The sequence below is a fragment of the Dipteris shenzhenensis genome, chromosome 31 (assembly GCF_047967505.1).
Source record: "Dipteris shenzhenensis isolate YYH24624 ecotype China chromosome 31, Dip_SZ_1.0, whole genome shotgun sequence".
NCBI classification, from domain to species: domain Eukaryota; kingdom Viridiplantae; phylum Streptophyta; class Polypodiopsida; order Gleicheniales; family Dipteridaceae; genus Dipteris; species Dipteris shenzhenensis.
This window is the reverse complement of record NC_141626.1, coordinates 37,546,398-37,565,647: the sequence shown is the minus strand read 5'-3', so window position 1 is coordinate 37,565,647 and position 19,250 is coordinate 37,546,398. Positions and strand designations below refer to the sequence as shown.

The 19,250-nt window shown below is 45.9% G+C and overlaps 1 protein-coding gene across 3 annotated transcripts in view; it reads right to left on the bottom strand.

Annotated features, from left to right (window-relative positions):
* The window catches only part of LOC147881418 (putative L-ascorbate peroxidase 6, chloroplastic/mitochondrial), a 30,215-nt gene extending 11,984 nt beyond the window's left edge, over positions 1–18,231 (bottom strand). For 2 of the 3 annotated variants that reach the window (XM_087369683.1, XM_087369681.1), the window contains exons 1-9: positions 17,959–18,230; positions 17,424–17,573; positions 17,176–17,296; positions 16,982–17,082; positions 16,793–16,880; positions 16,633–16,700; positions 16,472–16,558; positions 11,966–12,040; positions 11,778–11,855 (exon numbers count right to left, since the gene is read on the bottom strand). In XM_087369683.1, coding sequence (XP_087225809.1) covers positions 11,778–11,855; positions 11,966–12,040; positions 16,472–16,558; positions 16,633–16,700; positions 16,793–16,880; positions 16,982–17,082; positions 17,176–17,296; positions 17,424–17,573; positions 17,959–18,144 — 954 coding nt within the window. In that variant the 5' untranslated portion in view covers positions 18,145–18,230. Of the gene's footprint in view, positions 1–11,777; positions 11,856–11,965; positions 12,041–16,471; positions 16,559–16,632; positions 16,701–16,792; positions 16,881–16,981; positions 17,083–17,175; positions 17,297–17,423; positions 17,574–17,958 lie in introns of all 3 variants that reach the window. The other variant, XM_087369682.1, reaches the window with a different exon arrangement.
* Between the last annotated feature and the right edge of the window lie 1,019 nt (positions 18,232–19,250).

The following is a 19,250-nucleotide window of genomic DNA, read 5'->3' as shown; positions in this document are numbered from 1 at the left end:
GTGGCTTTCCCTAATATAGTATGTAGAACCGCAAAAAGGCCAATGGAGAAGCTCGAGAGGAAAGGTCGATGACAAAGCTTCAAAATGGGGCCCGAACGAGCCCAAATAGGACTGTGGAAGGCCTTCAAAAGAGGCTTTTTTAAATATAAATTGGAGAGGGGGGGGAAGGGAGGCCAAGTCACCTAGGACACGTTAGTACACTAGCCTAGGACAGCTAAGCCAGTTAAGACTCTTAAGCCAAACCTTGTTAGTATAACTCAACTCAGCTTGGCTAACTAACCTAACTCAACACACTAACTTATGTAGAGCTAGCTAGCTAAACCTAACCTATTAACTAACCAAACACTTAATTGAAACCTAAGCTAACGTTTTGCAGGGGTGTGGAAAGGGGCGACGCAAATGCGCGACGTCGCGGGTTGAAAACCATGGCGCGGACGTCAAATCAGGTAGCGGAGGCCATGAGCAACTGGACAATTCTTCAACCAAATGGGATGTTCAACATTGTGAGCTGAACGGACAGAAGTGGTCGGGGAATCGCCCACTCAAGCTGAATGTTCTATGGAAGGGGTTGGCGAATCACTCGCTTAGGCTTTCATTGGGATTCTCTTCGATGTTCGTCTGGTGCTCTTCAACAAGGGATGCAGTGTGAAATCGCTACATCAGACTGCCTAGTCACCTCCGCTCGAACGCTAGCTGCAAAAGAGGTCTCATCCACATGAAATGGACGCGCATGATTGGGGCTGACTGGCAGGATGAGCTACTGACGAAAGGCACTTTGAGGAAGCCTGGTTGCTCCGACCCCTGGCACCATTGATTTCCCCTTTTCACCTTCATCATTTGACGCAGTCAGCACCTTCACCATCGCCAACGTAAGCCTTGAGGAGGTGCAAGCCCAACAACAGAGCAAGAGTACTGCTGTACTTTTCTGCTGTCCATGACCTCGACAAGGGCTTTATTTCAGCCCATCCATAGGTTTTGTATGATAAACTGCTTGCCCTTCCCAATCAGAATCTGGGCATAGTCACACATGTGCATGCCAACACACATAAGCTTGCCGTCATCATCTACTGAATAAAATCTGAAACAATCTTCCAATCTTGTGAGCAATTTTTCCGAGTCCTTAGGATCCTTGCTCTCCCCTTTGAGACTGTGAGCTATCAACATGTCTTCCAAAAGGTCTGTTAGAGAATTCACGTGTGTACCTCTAGCTCCAATCCTAGCTTTTAATACTACGTTAGAACACGCAGCGAAAGATATTGCCCATAAGATCACACCTAGGAACTCTAGATTCTATTCAAGATGTTCACCCATAGATATACATGAATACCATGTTCAGATCTGAAGTAGAGAGCAAGATATAGCAACAAATAACAGAAATATCCACTCAAAGGACCAAACCATGACTATAAAACTGCATTTACTATTTACACCTCATAGACATCGTGATGTTGCTCCACTAGTGCTAGATCTGAGGCCAGGTGTTGTTGATCTATCTTCTGCTCACTCCTCTTGTTGGATGCCTCTCAAACAATGTCTTTAGTGGCCTTAGGAGGAGCCCAAAACTCTTTATCAGCTTCCCCATCTGCACCTTTATGTTATACTCACTGGATGAGCTTTACACACGAGCTGAGGTCTACTGCTGCCTCGGATGCACCCTGCTGCTGCTGCTGTAGACTTTCTCTAATACCTCACTCCACTTCTGAGGGATGAATCCGCTGGCTATATTCTACAGGCTTTCTGTGCCTTCTCTAGTGCCTTTGTGCACTTCTCAGGGCCAGATCCATGCTTAGCCCTGGACTGAATGCTTTATGCTCCTCATGGGGCTGTATATAGTCAGCCCTAGAAACAGGCCGACTGGCTTTTCTTCTTGCCTCCCCAGAAAGGCCTTGTCATCTGCATGATTGTCACTTATCACTAGATTCCTCTTGCATGAGCCTTAGGCCCTCCTTAGAAGTCACTGGCTTGGATCACTCTGCAATAGGTAGTGTAGTCACCTAGCCCCTAAAGTTCCTAGGAAGCATATTCAGCACTAACAGCGCTAATTGACTGTGTCAACCTCTTGACCTACAGCTGCTAGCTGATCCCTAATAACATTGACCTTATTCATGCCAAGAATTTTCTATTAGAGGAGAGCGAGGTGAGCAAGGAGAGCGAGGTGGGGAAAGACCTAGAGAAGAGTGCAAGAGAAATTTCCAACCAGGAGGAAAAATCCTCCAATCCTCCATCACATGCATAGGCTGAAGCCAGCAACCTCCAAAGACTTTTCCTCTCTAGGGGATGAAGAAGCGTTGGAGATTCTTAAGGCAGAAGTGGCCTAGTGTGCTCAAGAGTTCGAACCAAAAGGTGTGCTCCAGGGTGGGAAGAAGCACCTAGTGGTGTGCAAGGTTCCCCTGGATGTTATCAAGCCTGAACGTGAGAAGATGGCTAAAGGTGGTGCCTATCTTTTCTTCACAAGGTAGGTACCCTCAATGTTGGAGCTTGAACACTTCTTATCCTATGAGTGTAATACTCCGTTGATCGGGTATGCTACTAGGTTTCTTGGCAAATGTTTTTCCTGCTCCGGTGTGCTTCTAAGGCCATTTGTCATAAGTTGGTGCGAAACTCTTTTTTCTTTGCTGGTGCGAAGGTTCTGGTTATTCCTTGGAACCCATCTTTTAGCGTTGATGATTTTATCTTCCATGATTTCCTGGTGTGGGTTGAGTTTCCTAGCATACCTTCTTGGATAGGGGATGGGATTGACACCCTCGCTAGTGCGTTGGAAAGGTCTTCCTTATCTTGACGTCAGCAAGAAATGGATTGGGTCATTGAAGGGCTTGGATCCTTGGGGATCGGGGGCAGGATATCCCAACTTTTGTGGAGGTTATCTTTCCAGATGGTACGCCTCTTGTTCAATCTGTTTGTTTTGGTCCATTCCCTGACCCGTGTTTCATATGTAAGGAAATGGGACATTTCACATGTCGTTGTCCAAAGAAACCACAGAATACTATTCTGGCTAGCGGTGATAAGACTAAAAACGTGCTGGAAGATCAATATGAGTCTGCAAAATCGGTACGCAAGCACGACATGCAAGCTCTCCCTACTTCTCAATGGCTTGGTGGCAGGGAGCAGTGAATGGGGTGTCAGAGAAACCTGATGATTTCTTGAAAGAACAGCCATGGAAATTCACGGGGAAGAAGGTAAAACGAAGGTTGTCGTCCCTCAATGGGATCCTGCCATGGATCTTGAGGGACATCTAAGGCAGCTTCGGGGAAATCATGGGAGAGGAAGGGGAAAGTAGAGGACTTATATGATGGCAGGTCCTATTTGACCTCCAAAGAATCCCAAACCTGGTCAAGAAGAGTTCGGAGAAGACGGTGCAGCCGAGTGCTTCAAAGAAGACTATAGCGTCACATGGAGAAGCTCAGAAGGGTATCCTAGTCAAGGTGCAAGAGGAAGACATGCCGGATGCTAACCATAAAAAGAGAGTGCATGAGGATAAATCTGTGGGTAAGGTACCACTTGGTGGTGCTGAAGGTAAAGGGAATGTCCAGCCGAGTTGGGGGATGTCGAAATCCATTAAAGATGTGGCAAGGAATGAGCTCAAGAAAGGAGAATAGGTTCCACATCCTCAATGATGCGTCACTCTGAACTCTCTTCCTGAGTCCTATCTTGGTTTCCACACCTCGCTGAATTTGTCATTGAGGGGGGGGAACAATCCTCTCTCCTTTCACGAGTTGGTAGGACTTCTGTTGTAGGAGGAACAAACACGCAAGAATAGGGCAACCCGGGTTGGCAAGCATGCTATGGCAGCTTAATGACACTTCAGAGACATGATATGGTTGATGCATTACCTCCTTTGGAGTCGCCTCCTTCTCATGCATGTGAAGGTTGCATTCTTGGCAAAATGCATAGGGTTCCCTTCAAGAAGGATGGTGCAGTGAAAGCTACAAGAAAATTGCAGCTTATTCACAGTGATGTCTGCGGTCCCATGAGGACACCTGCTTTTAGGGGTTATCTCTATTTTGTTACATTCATAGATGACTTTACCAACTACACTTGGGTTTATGGTCTCAAGGCAAAATCAGAAGTGTTTATGCATTTCAAACACTTTGTGGCTATGGTTGAAAATGAGACAGGACTCAAGGTGCAGACACTTCGCACAGATTGAGGGAGGGAGTACATGTCTCATGAATTTGAGACATTTCTGAAAGAAAAAGGCATTATGCATCAGCTTACAGTGAGGCTTACACCTCAACAGAATGGCAAAGCTAAGCGGAAGAATCGCACCACCATGGAAATGGATAAATGCATGCTCACAAGTAAGAAGTTGCCTCACAGGTTTTGGCTGGAAGGCCTCGTGTGCAAACTATATTTTAAATAGGGCTCCTACAAAGGCTTTGAAGACAATCACTCCCTATGAGGCATGGCATGGGAGAAAGCCTTCAGTGAACCACTTCAGAGTTTTTGGTTGTGTTGCATATGCCCACGTGCCTGTGGAGTTCAGACACAAGTTGTCAGATAAGGCACTAAAATGCATTTTTGTGGGATATAGTTCACAAAGCAAAGGCTATCGTCTCTACAATCCTGCTACACGCAAGATTTTTGTCAGTAGAGATGTCATATTCTCTGAAAATTCTGCACATACAAATGCTGAATTTTAGATTCCGGCCCTTCAAATGATGTGTTTGAACTTTGAGGGGATGCTTCCTATAGCATTTGGTTCCCCCGCTGAAAATCAGAATTTATAGCAACCTCCGCCAGCTCCACAAGTACAGATTCAGCCCCCATCTGAATTGGTACAACCTCAAGGTGTGCATGAAGTTGTCAGGCAAGAAATTCAAGAGATACACGCAGCCAAAACAGTCCCGCATTGGTTGCTTCAGACTCTCAAGGAGAGTAGGCTTGAAGCTCCATTGCCTGGCAGAACTCGTAGTGCAGTAAGGCACATGGAGGGAGCTCATTCAGTTGAATCAGCTTATGCAGGTACTCTTCTTGATGAGGAGGAGCCTGAGACATTTGAAGAAGCAAAAGATAATCTGCATTGGATGAATGCCATGCACGATGAGTTGCAGTCCATTAATAAAAATCAGACTTGGGATGTTGTGGATTTGCCACCAGATAAAAATGCGATAGGTACACGGTGGGTTTTCAAAGTCAAAAGAAAGCCAGATGGGTCCGTTGATCGGTACAAGGCAAGGCTGGTTGCAAAAGGATATGCTCAGAAAAAGGGCATAGATTATGAGGAGACTTTTGCTCCTACATCCAAGATGACAACCATCAGGTCAGTTATAGCCATTGCTGCAAATTTTGAATGGAATGTTCATCAGTTGGACATTAAAACAGCTTTTCTTAATGGAGACTTGTTGGAAGACGTTTATGTCAAACAACCTCCGGGCTTTCAAATTTCAGAAAATGCACTACAGGTATGCAAGCTGAATAAAGCTTTGTATGGGCTGAAACAAGCCCACGTGCATGGTATGCCAAAATTGATGCCTTTCTGACCAGCAAGGGGTTGCACAATAGTCCAACTGAGAGCACCCTCTACATCAAGAAGGATGGGGGGGATATTCTGGTCATCATTCTTTATGTAGATGACATGCTGCTCACCGGATCTAATGAGTCAGTAATTGCAGATTTCAAGGCCCAATTGAAAGCTACATTTGATATGTCAGACTTGGGCTTGTTACATTTCTTTTTGGGGATCCAGTTTATTCAAGAGAAACGTGGCATTGTTATGTCTCAGTCCAAGTATGTTCAAAAGCTCTTGGACAGATTCAACATGCATGATTACAAGCCTATGTCCACTCCCATGTAGCTGGGGCTGAAGCTTACAATGCATGATGCGGGTGAATCAATTGATGTCACACTCTATAGTCAGGCTATTGGATGCCTCATTTATCTCTGCAATACACGACCTGATATTCAGTTTTCAGTTTCTCAGGTGAGCAGGTATATGCACAGCCCAAAGATTATGCATTGGCACGCTGTAAAACGCATCTTCCGTTACTTGCAAGGTACAAAGTCTTTTGACTTGATGTTTCCTAGAGGGGGGTGACTTGCAAATGCATGCTTACAGTGACTCAGATTGGGCTGGAGACTATGATACTAGGCAGTCCACCAGTGGGAATTGTTTCTTTCTAGGACATGCTTGCATTTCTTGGTTGAGCAAGAAACAGTCTACAGTGGCTACCTCCTCATGTGAAGCTGAGTACAGGGCAGCTTTCACAGCGACAGTTGAATGTGTTTGGCTGCATCGTTTATTTGCTGATCTTCATCTTTCATTGGAAGGTCCTTCTCCGATTCTCACTGATAATCAGAGTGCTATAGCAGTGGCAAAGAATCCTGTGTTTCATGCTCGCACGAAGCACATTGAGGTTCACTATCACTATGTCAGAGAGAAGTTGCATGCAGGAGAGATCAGTATGATCTATGTGTCAACACATGACAATGTTGCAGACATCTTCACCAAACCACTTCCACGTGAAAAGTTTGAGGCATTTCGTAGTGCCTTGAACTTATATCCTTTTGGTGATTGATCATTTCCTTGTACATGACATTGGCACTGCAGGGGGGTGTTAGAATTATTATTATAATTCAGCAGTGACCAATGTAATGTAATAAGTAGGTTAGGGGCACTTTTCCCTCATTTAGAGGTTTTTTCCCCTAACCACAGTTAGTTCACTAACTACGGTTAGTGAAGGATAAGGTTTTGTCACTTAGACAAAACCCATCCCACTTCTTGTAACAGTTACTTCTTCTATTTCAAATACTACGTTCAGCTCTCTTGCTTCCTGCTCTCTCACTCTCTTGGTTTCTAACAAAGGGAACATTCATCTCACCACCTTGCGACCCTCAAATTGTTGGAGTGTCACTAACCTACCTGTGATCCCCCAAAATTGAGGAGGACAAGGGATGAAAGCACTAGAGTGTGTAGGCATACCTGGATAGGACAGGTAGGCACTACCTGGAACAAGTTTGGAAGATCAGCTGCACCTGGAACTCCGTCTAGAGCTGCCACAATGACATCTGATAGGTTCTCGATGGTGCACATTCCGAACAGACCTGCGATGGCATTTGACAGCCTGTGTGGCATTTTGGAGCAGGTAGAGCATGGAGAAACAGAGCAGGAAAGACCAGGAGTAGGCCGAGACAGGGGAGCCATGAATTGCACCTGTTTTGGGCAGAACCAGGAGGAATTGGGGCAGGTCTGGTTAGGTTCTTCACAGATTGCCAGGCCAGTTATTTTAAAGACCAAGTCGTTTGACTTGGATCTGGTATCTGCCTATAAAAGGGCTGGCATTTCAGCCATCCAATTTTAGCCATCCACCTCAAGGAAACGAAAGCCTTTTTGAGGCCCCGTGATAGCAAGGGTTTGGCAGAGATTCTTTCTAATAGTCCTCAGCAGGGGACATTTGTATCCAGCACCTTGGCTAGCTGTTCATGCTCTCTTTGAGTGGAGTTTTCCCATGTTTTGGTTGATGAATAAAATGAGTTCTATTGTTCTCTGTTTGCTGTCTATATTCACTGATTCACTTCAGTAACTGTTTGCTAAGTTCCTGAGGGAGTTTGAGCACTGAGAGTTCATTCCACAGCACTTCCCTAACACAGTATCAAAGCACTAGGTGTGACTCCGGGATATCGTTTTAGCCCATATCCCACCGACCCTTACTGCATCACGTATGGATGAAAACCATCATCCATGTGTTGATCTTATGATAGGTGTGGTAAGTTAAGAGCCTCGTCAACGACTCTATTGACACCCACTCACTCCAGATCGAGGGAACCCCCGTTTCAGGAAGAAATCCCTGCGTTCAGTGCAGAGTAGTACGATTCCCGTTAAGCCATTCATATCTTTGTCGTGTCGTGGCAGTCCAATATCGGACCGTGAGCTTCGGGAGTCAGGTAAACTTGAAGGTTCTAATTATCCATTGTGGACGATGAAACTTCGAAACCGCCTTGTGGTTAGGTTGAGTTGGGAGAGTCACAGAGTTGAGGTGATGCCTCAACCCACCACAACTGTGGCCATTTCCACGGCTGCACCTGCGGTTCTAAAACCGACAGATCCAGTTGCAATGAGAGATTGGGTAACGTGGGATGTGGAGGCCTTGGCCATCTTATTGGCACCACAGCCCAACTGAATGTGTGGGAGCACCGAATCCCGGGCCAATCATTTGCTGCATGGACCATCTCGAAGGACATGTATGGGGTAAACAATGAAGCAAGGATTTTTTGTCTAAATTTAGAGCTCTACAATTTGCACATGGACAAGGGGAGTTGGTTCAGGAACACAATCAACCAAAATGAAGGTGATAAGAGACAAGGTCTCTGATGTTGGTCGAACAAAAAGTTCAGCTCAGATGAAGAGCTTGTGCCCCTCCTACTGCAAGAAGAGGCTCGGGAGTAGAAGTTCAAGGGATCAAGTGAAAGCAATTTTCACCAAAAGGTAAAGAAGGAAAAGGCAAAGCAAAAACGACAGAGACTCCAAGAATGGCAAATCTGAAGATGGTGACAACAAGAAGCGGAGCCTTGATCAAAACTACTTCTACTGTGAAAAGCTAGGCCACATTGCCAAGGATTGCCAAAAGAAGAAGGCAGACCAGAACAGCAAGGAGGGTGACAAGTACAAGAAGGAGTCGAAGTCGGAATCAGCCAACATCACGAAGGAATAACTTTTTAGTCTCGTTGAGCACAACTCAGCTCACACGGTAGGATTGCCGGAAGAAGAAGGCAGAGCAAGGAGGGTGACGAGTCCAAAAAGTAGTCGGAAGTCAGAATCAGCCAACATCACGAAGGAAGAACTTTTTAGTCTCATCGAGCTTTGCTCGGCTGATACGGTTAGCAAGGATAGTGATGGACGGTACGCGGATAGTGATGCCTCCAAATATAAGGCCACCAACAAAATCTGGTTTAAGGCAATGCAGCCTGCTCATACAGATTCAAACGTAGCACTAGGGGACAACAAGAAGTTCTCAGTCGAAGGATATGGGAGTATTCCATTCACCACAGACACAATTGAAGAAAAGGTATTGATCATTGTACTCTATGTTCCCAACTTATGCAAGAATCTGTTATCTGTCAACATCTGGATCATGAAGAACTAGATGAAGGCCAAATTTGACAACGGCATAGTGCTGATCCCGTTGAAGGTCACAAGGAAAGTTCTAGCAAGAGGAATGGAGGAGTATGGGCTGTACAAAATATGGGTTTTAATAGTCCATTCGGATACAGATACTTCCAAGGTTTGGCACAAAAGGTTTGGGCATGTTAGCTACAGTACACTTTCAAAGATGCAAAAGGCTGGTCTTGTGGATGGAATTCCACACATGGCAGACAAGTCAAAGGTTTGCCAGGCTTGAATGGAAGGCAAGCAGCAATAGGAGGCTTTCCCGAAGGAGGCTACTAGAAGAGTAAAGGTTCCACTTGAGTTGGGACTCTTGTCATATTAGAGTGATTTTTGTTGGAAGGCTTATCTGTTATTTTTACACTCACCGCGCTAGATGCATAAAAGACAAGGAGGTTCCTCTCATTGTGAAATCAACACAAAAGAAAAAAAAAGAAAGATATATTAACGTCTGCAAAAGGCCTCGCAAGCCTATAAGGCAAAGTGCGAATCCAAGAAGTACCTCATACAAGCCACTGGGGGCTGAAGTCACTAAGACCCTTGCTGAGAACTAAAACCTGAAAAACTGAAAGCAAAAGCTAAAACGCTAACATGCTCGGCTAGTGAACAAAATACTAGAGTAGCAAAGTAACAGGAGCGTGTCAGGCGCTCACGGCTAGTACTCCTAGTACGTGCTCAGGTTCCATATATCTAGGTAACCTGGTGGCACTCTAATGAGATGTGAGAAGCTCTCGTATCTGTGTTTGTCGAGCTGTCTCGTGACGTGGGGGAGGCCGTGGTCTCCTCGATCTCTGATCCGGTGTGCTACGTCAAGGGTGATGCCTCGTCTTTGGCGGTCGCCTCTGAGAAGGGATGAGATAGACCAGACCTCAATCGTGCGTACTCTGGGCTCTCTCCGTGTCGCACGTGGAGTGTGTCCCTCGTCTAGCCACATCGTGGTGGGCACTCCTACCGCTGATCCATGAGGCTCTCATCTCATCAAGCTCTCTCCCTCGGCTACGCTGGCAGCTGACTCAGATGCATAAGAGTCTGTGACAAAAGTTTGTGATCTGTCCATGGTGACCTGTGGCATCAGCCCATGCTGCTCTCTGGCCTGTCGCATCAATGTGTCTCTCTGTCGGTGCATCTCAAGCAGGTAGAGCCCAACACAGACCTGATCGTGAAAATGTATCAACCGTGTGAGTGTGGGCCAAAGCCCTATCCCTCCTAAAAGAGGCAATGATATCGTCCTTGGATCTCATAGTAGACTGGGCAAACACAGAAAATGTTCCTTTGTCTCGATCTCCCCCATCTGGCATAGTGTGCAAGTCCTCTGCTCTCTAGGTATGCCTGCAGCTCTCCTTGCCTCAATCCGTAGCTGATGATGAGGCTCGTAACTAACCAATGGCGATCCTCAATGCATGTGAAACTCTCCTGTCCTCAAGATACTGAGGTCTGATGACAAGACCGTGCTCTGATATCCTCAGGAAGTGATCATGTACAACTGGATCTTGGTGGAGAGCTCCTCTCCCTCCCAAGCCCTAGATGTATGGAGCTGGAGGAGGTCCACCCGTATGATACAATTGATCTCATCTCGTGGGATTATCTCGGGTGGTGCGTCTAGGCTGTACTAAAAGGGAGGAAGTCTGTCCATTTGAATGCTGTGACTACCAAACCATGTGGATATCCGTGCGTACCATGCTGTATCGACACCATTCTCTATCACCGAGAGAGAGAGAGAGAGAGAGAGAGAGAGAGAGAGAGAGAGAATCGTTGTTTTTATCATCCCTTCAGACCAATATCTAGGCCTTTCACATTACAAACTACATTTTGCTATCTTTGTAGCCATATGCACAAATATTATGAATGATTACTTTACTGTTATTTCAGCAAACCATGAGCTGTTAAGAACTCCATCTGTTGAACTCCAATATGACTAACTGCGAGAGCATACCTCCCTTTCCTCTCTTGAATGCAGGATTGTTAAAAAACCTGTCAAGTCTGGTTCTGAAAGGATGAGGATAAACGAACTGCGAAGATAGCTTTGAAGAGCACACAAATAGGAGTGGCTGCTATGAGAGAACATCCCAAAACAGAAATTACAGATTTCAAGGGTAAAGGAATTGCAAAAGGTGAGGTGGCTGCTCACATTCCTCTTCTAAACCAGTGTACCTCAACAGTTAGAGGAGGAAGAATCGGTTGCCATTTTGCACAAAGGTGACTCTGAGAACATGCAGGTTGTTGGCGTGGAGTCCAAGGGAAGTTCAAGGCAGAGCTTGCTGCTCTTGATAGAGGTATGTTGGGAAACTTGAAGGGTGATCAAGATGTGCAGGACAAAGGGGTGAAGTCAGTTGGGCTTGATACGCAGGTTGGAGGTTTTTTGGATGAAGACATGACAGCCACCATCAACCTATCGAGTAACACAGGAGCAGGCTTTAAAAGACCCCTGTGAAACAAATCGTGGATGCATTCAGCCTGCAGGGACACGTCAACAAGAAAAAATGTAGAAAAATTTGCTAGATAGGAAGGCTTCAGAGAGGGAGAGTATCAAGAGCAGACGCCTGGTTCACAGAGCTATTGTATTTGTTGCTACTGTATCTTTTGTGATGATATAAATAAAAAATGCAATTCTCCCAAAAAAAAAACGACCAACTGGACATTTAAATCACTCGTACTTCATGTACAGTTCAGTGGATACCTGAAAACCAGGATCTTCAAAAAGCACAGCATCGGTAGGGAGCACCAGCAAATCCTCGTCACGTTTTACTTTTATTTCCTGTTGGCATGCCTTACTCAGCTCCTTGACATGTCCTACTTTTGTGCTACTCCAATTCAGATACAATCACAGACCATCACTCCCACAATGAAGGCATTTGTTGTCTGCACCTTAAAGTAGGAATTATCAAACTTCAGCCACTGCACAGTCCATGATTGACCTCCTGGGTTTCCTGGGCCATCTTTCTGCAGTCATTTCCAATATGTCGTCAAGCAGGACGGTGAACACTGTATGCAACCTTCTTCATCTTTGACATTGACATCAGTCAGACTACTACAGAACAGCAAGCAAAGCTCCCATAAAATAATCAATTGTTCTTTTATTCTGTTAAGCATTTAAAAAGAGGGCAGACAATCATATGGAAATGGTAAACTTTCTAGTAGATTAAAGATAATTCTCTTACGATGAAAGAGTTACAAAAGAAACTCCAAGATCTTGGTTGCACAGCTCTCTAATGTAGAAAAGGCAATTAAAACCTGCCTAACAAAGGGATTGAAAACAGCCCTCATACTTGGTTATAGAATCTAAAGAAAAGAGGTTGAAGCAATACCCGGGAAAGTAATGCCATGTCAACGTGGAAGCACCATAAGTAAAAAACACTCGTTTCCTACATACAGATGTCTCTAAAGCACCTTGCGCTTCCCATGAATCATCCTAGCAGCAGTCCCATATAATGATACAAGTTGTGAAGTGACATGACCAAATGGCTACTAACAATTCTCAGTCAAGGGAAGCAGCATCTTGTATTAGGCCCTCCAGATATATCAATTGGTAAGGCTTTCAGTTATGCACAAAATAAGCTCTCTCTCTCTCTCTCTCTCTCCTACATAGGAAAGCGGTGTCTATGACACTCAGATATCCGCCGAGACCCTATCTTGCACCATTTGGAACTGTAATGGTACCTTATGGTCAGAACTAGGGAGCTTCTCGGAATCCTATACAAGTCACGACATAGTCTTTTACACAAAGACACATCAGAGTCCACAGCACCCACTACCAGTAGTCAGCGGGTATTCTGCCTACAGAGATGAGACGAGGGATACAAGGGGAGTTCAAGGGTCAGGTGGAGTCGCAATCCTTTACATATCCACACTTTTGGGGACCATTTCAATAGAGCACAGAGATGCACATTCCACGCTTCTTTGGATCCAGATTCGGCACATGGACAGCCGGGATCTGTTTATTGCAGCTATCAGTCCATTGTTGATTTTTCTAGCCGCGGAGAAGTCCTCCTAGTTGGGACTTCAACGCGAGGACAGGCGCCCGTCAGGTACCACTCCTCGACTTCACGAATGATTCCACTCTACTGCCCAGACATTGACCTTGAGGATGCACGTATGTTTCGGGTTTCGGCTGACAGACAAGGGCTGATCCACCTTATGGTCAGGCCCTACTAGACCTCGGCAGGATGCATAATCTGGTTATTTATAATGGTCTTGACAGATGTCTTGACAGATGGCCCCCCTCAGGTGGTTTCACGTGCTTTCCACATGGGGGAGGCTCCAGCATTGTTGATTACATCATGAGATCCCTTGCCTTCACATCTCACGTAGCTGATTTTACCGTAGCACCTCTCCCTCTAGGGGCTGATCATAACTATCTTTTCTTTAGCATTTCCACTCACCGTCGCACATCACCTTCCACCCCACTGAGTTCTTACTCCACCTATCATGATATACGCTTTGACCGCGATCACTCACCTACTTACTCTGACCGTCTGTACATACTTCTCACTTATATAGACTTCATACCCCTATTAGAGGATCATGTTGCCTTGGTCACACACGAGGCTGCCAGCACTTCACGCTTTTCCTCACACCACTCACTCCACCCGCCCACCACCCCCTGGGACCGTACCTTGTAATAGCTGGTACGATGATGAGTGTAAGGATTTACGCCGTCAGCTCAGATTCAAAACCAAAAACAGTCGTCCAAGCGAACCAGAGACGCTACGCGAGTATCGTCGACTGGTATGCAGAAAGAAACTAGACTTCGTTCACCGGAACGAAGAGAAGCTACTGAACATTTTATTTAAAACAACTCTAAGGACTTTTAGCGGAGATTTCTAGAGGGACGGTCCCCCTCACCACTCATTGACACTCAAGTCTGGTATGATTAGGCATGCACACTTTATGACATCCCATGTAATCATTCATAAGCCTTCCCCGAGATCCAAAAAAATGAAAAATAAACAAATTATTGGATGTGCAGTGGAGATGGTGCACAAACAAGGGGGACAGAGACAGGAGGAGATAATGAATTGAAAGGAGAGAGACAAAGAGAGAGACAGAGAGAGGGGGGGGGAAGAATAGAGAAAGAAAGAAAGAAAGTTTATTAAAGTCTTTGGAAGATCGATGGGTCTATGAGACTGTGAAAAACGTGGTACAAAACGAGCTGTGAGGGTGGAGCTACTAAATGAGCATCCACACCAATGCAGAATGCAAAAATGCAAAATGATAGTACGAAATACCACATAGTCATGTTAGTGGTCGACTACATATCAACATCATCATCATCAACAAAAACATCAGGGCATCAGGGTGGATGGGGCAATGGAGGCATGAAATCGGCAATAGAGTGCTGCCGGTTGCTCACAGGTGCGGCCCTGTGACGTCTCCTGGTCATAGCTTTGTGCCTAAGGAGACATCATAGCTTTGCGCCTAACAAGGTCGACAATAACCCATGTCGACTAGGCTCCGACTCTAAACAAAGAGGGGATATTCCCAAGTGTAATATGTGCATCAACCCTCTATCTGAGCTGTCGGGTCACTGGCTCTGGGTCACGATCATGTTGAGGCCTCGTCTGATGGGGGTCCATGTGATCTTGCAGGAAGAACTCTGTGAAAGAGCTCTAAGAGAGATTTACCAAGGAAGTATGCTCCTATCTCCGTGATTGAAGTATCCTCTTGTGGTGCCTGACTACCTCCTGAATGGAGCCCGCCAAACATCTCTGGTCTAGATAGGAGAGAAATTGGGACAGAACCCCACAGCTATCTCTGAAGAGGCGGTAGAAACACCCTCAAATCTCATAGTAAACAGGGCATCTGAAGATGAAGTGCTCCTCCGTCTCAACTTTCTGCATGTCACATAATGTGCATATGCACCTCTCCCGAGTCCCTGGGTAGGCCCCTCTACCACTCTCAATACGAAGTCCATATGAAGAGACCCGGAACTGCCCGGGGTAAGTGGATCTGCGTGTATCCTGGTAGGTCAATGAAACCCTCTTTTGTGATATGCAAGCAGTGATCTCTGGAGAAGTTGAGCTTCACTGGGAGTTCGCTCGGGCCCAACCAGGTCCGCAATGTGTGTCGTTGTAAGAGATCCTCACGAATTACTTGGTTGACCTTGTGTGACAGGAGGGGAGAAAACAAAGCATCCATATTGTATTGGAAGGGAGGGAGTCTATCCATTTGGAGCCCTAGTCGCTCAAACCATCTCTCTGTGCGTGCATACCAACATCTGTAGTCCCCTCCTGCCAAAAGTGCCATAGAGGAGGACAATGCTAGCCAAGGTCGTCTACTACGCCCAAAAGTGTAATCCCCGTACTCCCTGACTCGGTACAAATACGTGATAACCTGAAATGCAGCATCTAGCTGTAATGGGGATGACCCAAACTCAGCCTGAATGATCTGGTGAAGAATGAATGGCTGAGTTTGGGTCATCCCCATTACAGCAAGTGGAACCTTGGACCAAATAATTCAAGAATTTTCACAAACAAAAATTCTGAATTTCACTTCTTGGAGAAGTGAACCTCCAATAAGACCTACCCCATGGAGGGGCAGGCCAAAAAGGCTCATTGGTAAGAATCCGACACCAACAGAGCAAGATGAGCAAGTAAGTTGCTTCAAGACTGCCTGAAAGAGTGTTGACCGTGAGATGTAGGGCTGGCTGATCTGTGTGGTTAGTTTGCGGGTTAGGTGCTGTTAGTGAGCTGTGGATTGGGCATAGAGAGAGGGAGGTGAGAAGTGCATAGGCACACTGCTCATTTTTATAAACATGAATTTGTAACCTTTTCTGTTTTTAATAATGCTTTATGCTTGGGTACGGATGAGAACATAAGCATAGCTTTGCTTACTAAGTTATAATTTTTCTCATTTGCTCATAATTTTGTTTAAAGTTGCTTACAAACCCCTTCTTTCTTTTGTTCTTTGGCTTGTTTCATTAAAAAATTTAATTTGTAAATTTGGATATAGGCTGGTTTTGTGAAGGGGGGTGTGTGCGCGCACGCGTGCTATTGGGCATTTCACTTTTAAAAAAGAGTGTGTACGCTATTGGGCACTATGGACTCTATGGAAGGATTGGAACCATAGGGTCTTTGGTGACCCTACCCTTGCCAAATATCCCTTCTTCCGGGCGTCTTTGCAGCAATCCTTTTACAATTGTCTGCATGCTCAGGATTTGGATTATCCTGCTTACTTGTCATACAATGAAATTTTCTGATTTTGTAACAGCATCTCCTCTTCTTGAGGAATGCTTTTTGTAATATAATAGCAAATGGATTACACCCCCCCCCCCCCCCAAAAAAAAAAAGAGGGGTGTGTGCGCCTCTCTCTTTAAAAATAAATGCCTAGGTGGCCTCATTTAGCAATTCAATCGAACTCTGCATGGAAGCTCACCGTGTACTTTGTTTCAGGCTTCCCCCAACCACTCCTTTCTGGCCTAGATCTTCCAAGGGTGTGTGCACCTGATAAAGCAACAATCTCCTGCACACTGAAAAGTGAAAATCAGTCACTTGATCAGGTACAAAGGTTCTGAGAGTACTGATCTTACTACTTGCCTTGTCTGTTAGTCCCATCCTATAGAACACTTTACGGAGGTGCTCTGCTGGTGAAGGGGGGCCTGCATCTGCAAGTTGCATAGATAACAGCAATTAAATAAAAACAAGCTCCCCATACAACTGGTGAAGGGCAACCCCAACAGGCCTGAGAGGTCTATACCTGGAAGATTGCCCTCAGGTGGGCACCCCTCGGGGCCTGTCGTGTCAACTCTTCCATATTTCATTGGAATTTTCGGGCCTCCTGCCTCCTGTTACAGATTTAAGGAAACATTTAAAAAGCATACACAGAAAACCCTTTCAGACGACAGTGTTGCCGTCAACTTGAGCTTGCGAATGACCGTTCAGAGACCTCAATAGCGGTGGCACTGGCAAGCTGAAACAGGTCGGCCCACGTAATATTTGGATACTTCCCCTTTATAGGGCTGACAAGGTTCAAAGCGTTTTGGAGTCCTGGAACCACCATGAATTAACGCAAAAGCTTTTGAGTTGAACGATAGAGCAGCTTTTCGCTCGGGCTTCGGGGACAGAAAGTCTTTTAAATACCTGCATTTGCGGCATGGTTCAGTTCTATGTCGTAACGCAAGCTTCCATTAGTACCGCCCCTCGTTGGCCATTCCGCAATGTTTTTGTCGTATGTTCCAGCATCATGCCAACCAAGCCGTATCTGCAAAATCGCAATTCAGCTGTCCCACTTGTTTTTGGTGATAAGCATGATAGTGGTAGTGTGACGCCATGCTAGGAAGTAAAGGAGCACACAAAGTTCCAGTCTGGAGGGAAGGGCATTCACGTACCAAAATTGGACTGCAATACGTGTTTTTTATTAGCTCCTTTATATCTTGTTTGGCTTTCTTCAGCTGCTCTGGATCGGATGCTATATCGGTAACTACAAGCCGTCCACCTTTGGCGCCCGTCACTCTGGAAACTCCCCCTGTTTTTACAATCTGTGTCAAACGCAACACGGGGATGAACATATAATTAATGCCAATTAACGTATCCAGTGGAAGAAACTTTAAAAGAATAGTGGACAGGGCAGGCTAACAAATCAGCAAGGCACGAGACATTGCCACGGAACGAATATGCATTGCCGATTCCACGGTAAAGCCTGAGCACGTCGCAAGCCATTTTGCTAAGACTGCATTCCCGTGAGCTGTGGCAAGGGATGGATGACGCAAAGAAGGAGCACAATAATCGAAATGGCATACTGCTTCGTAGCGTCCACGAAGCGGTAAGCGCATACCAATGGCATTCTACGGGTAGACGTAAAGGCCGCGGATTGTACAAATGCGAGTAATTCAAAACCGATGCAAGGAAGGTGAAGGAGCTTACGGTACGAGATGAAAATCTGGGGAAGAAAAACGAAGAGAGGGGGGGGGACAGGGAGGAGGAAGGGGAGGGGAAGGGGCGATGGAGGGGGAAGGGGGAGGAGGAGGAGGAGGAGGAGGAGGAGGAGGAGGGGAGGAAAGAGGAAGGAAGGCAAGGGGAGAGGGAAGGGTGAGCGAGGGAGGTGGCCATGGAAGCTTAGCTTGGAGCTCAAGAAGCAACAACAACAAACAGGAGGATCACCAGCACCAGCAGCTGAAGAAGAAGAAGAAGATGATGAAGATGAAGATAATGAAGACGACGACGAAGACTAACTTTCTCCAAAACCGCCTTCCTCAAAACCACCCCTCCAAAAACCGCCAAACCGCTTTTCCCTTCCCTCCCATCCTATCCTTCCTAATCACCCTCCCACGTGGCACTTTTGCAACCCCCCCCCCCCAAAATCCAGAAACGGAGCCGTGTTGTGAACTTCGAGGAGCTTCAACCCTTTGTTTGAATTCAAACATGGAAAGCATTTGGATCAGCAATTGCTGCTAAAGATACACTAGTGAAAGCTATCGAGATGGCGACAAAGGTGATCGGGATCCCATTCATGAGCAAGCACATCAACAAATCTCAGAGATGATCGAAAGAGTTTATGGCAGCAAGCTCATCGGAAATCACGGATGATTGGATGAATACCTCTATGGGGACTCGCTTATCGATTGAGAAAAGCTTCACACCCACCCAGTTTGACCCATAGGAAATGTAGACAACTCGGGCATTGTAGTTCCAGCAGTTGGAAACATTTCAGAGTGAGAATATCAAGCTACCAAATCTAAAAGCAAACCACTTCCTTATTTAGGTGAGAAGAATTGGAAAATAGATCAACATGTGGCGAAGAATCTGAAAATAGACCGACACGTGGCTCAATGAGAGCTTGAATTTCGTATTGATGGCACTATGTTGCCTACCTAACCAAAACCTAATTTCCCCCGCACACATCTGGGTGCAACAGGTGCTGCTTCGATTCATGCAAGTGAGGGAGAAAATGGTGGTGGTGGCCTTCATCGCACCAGTGCTTGAATGAGCCCACATAATTTTGGCCACCAGGGTACTACATGCATTGATCACAATGTCCAAGGCCTCCACCTCACTTGTCAATCTGCTCGTAATCTTGCTTGCCGATCTCACAATACTCTCTCATCTGGGCTGAATGGTTGATTAGCTGTTAGGCCACCCTCCCACCACCTCCGTCACAAGGTGGCTAAACGGATGCCACATCTAACCCCCATGAAAACAAGCCCTAGGAGCTACTT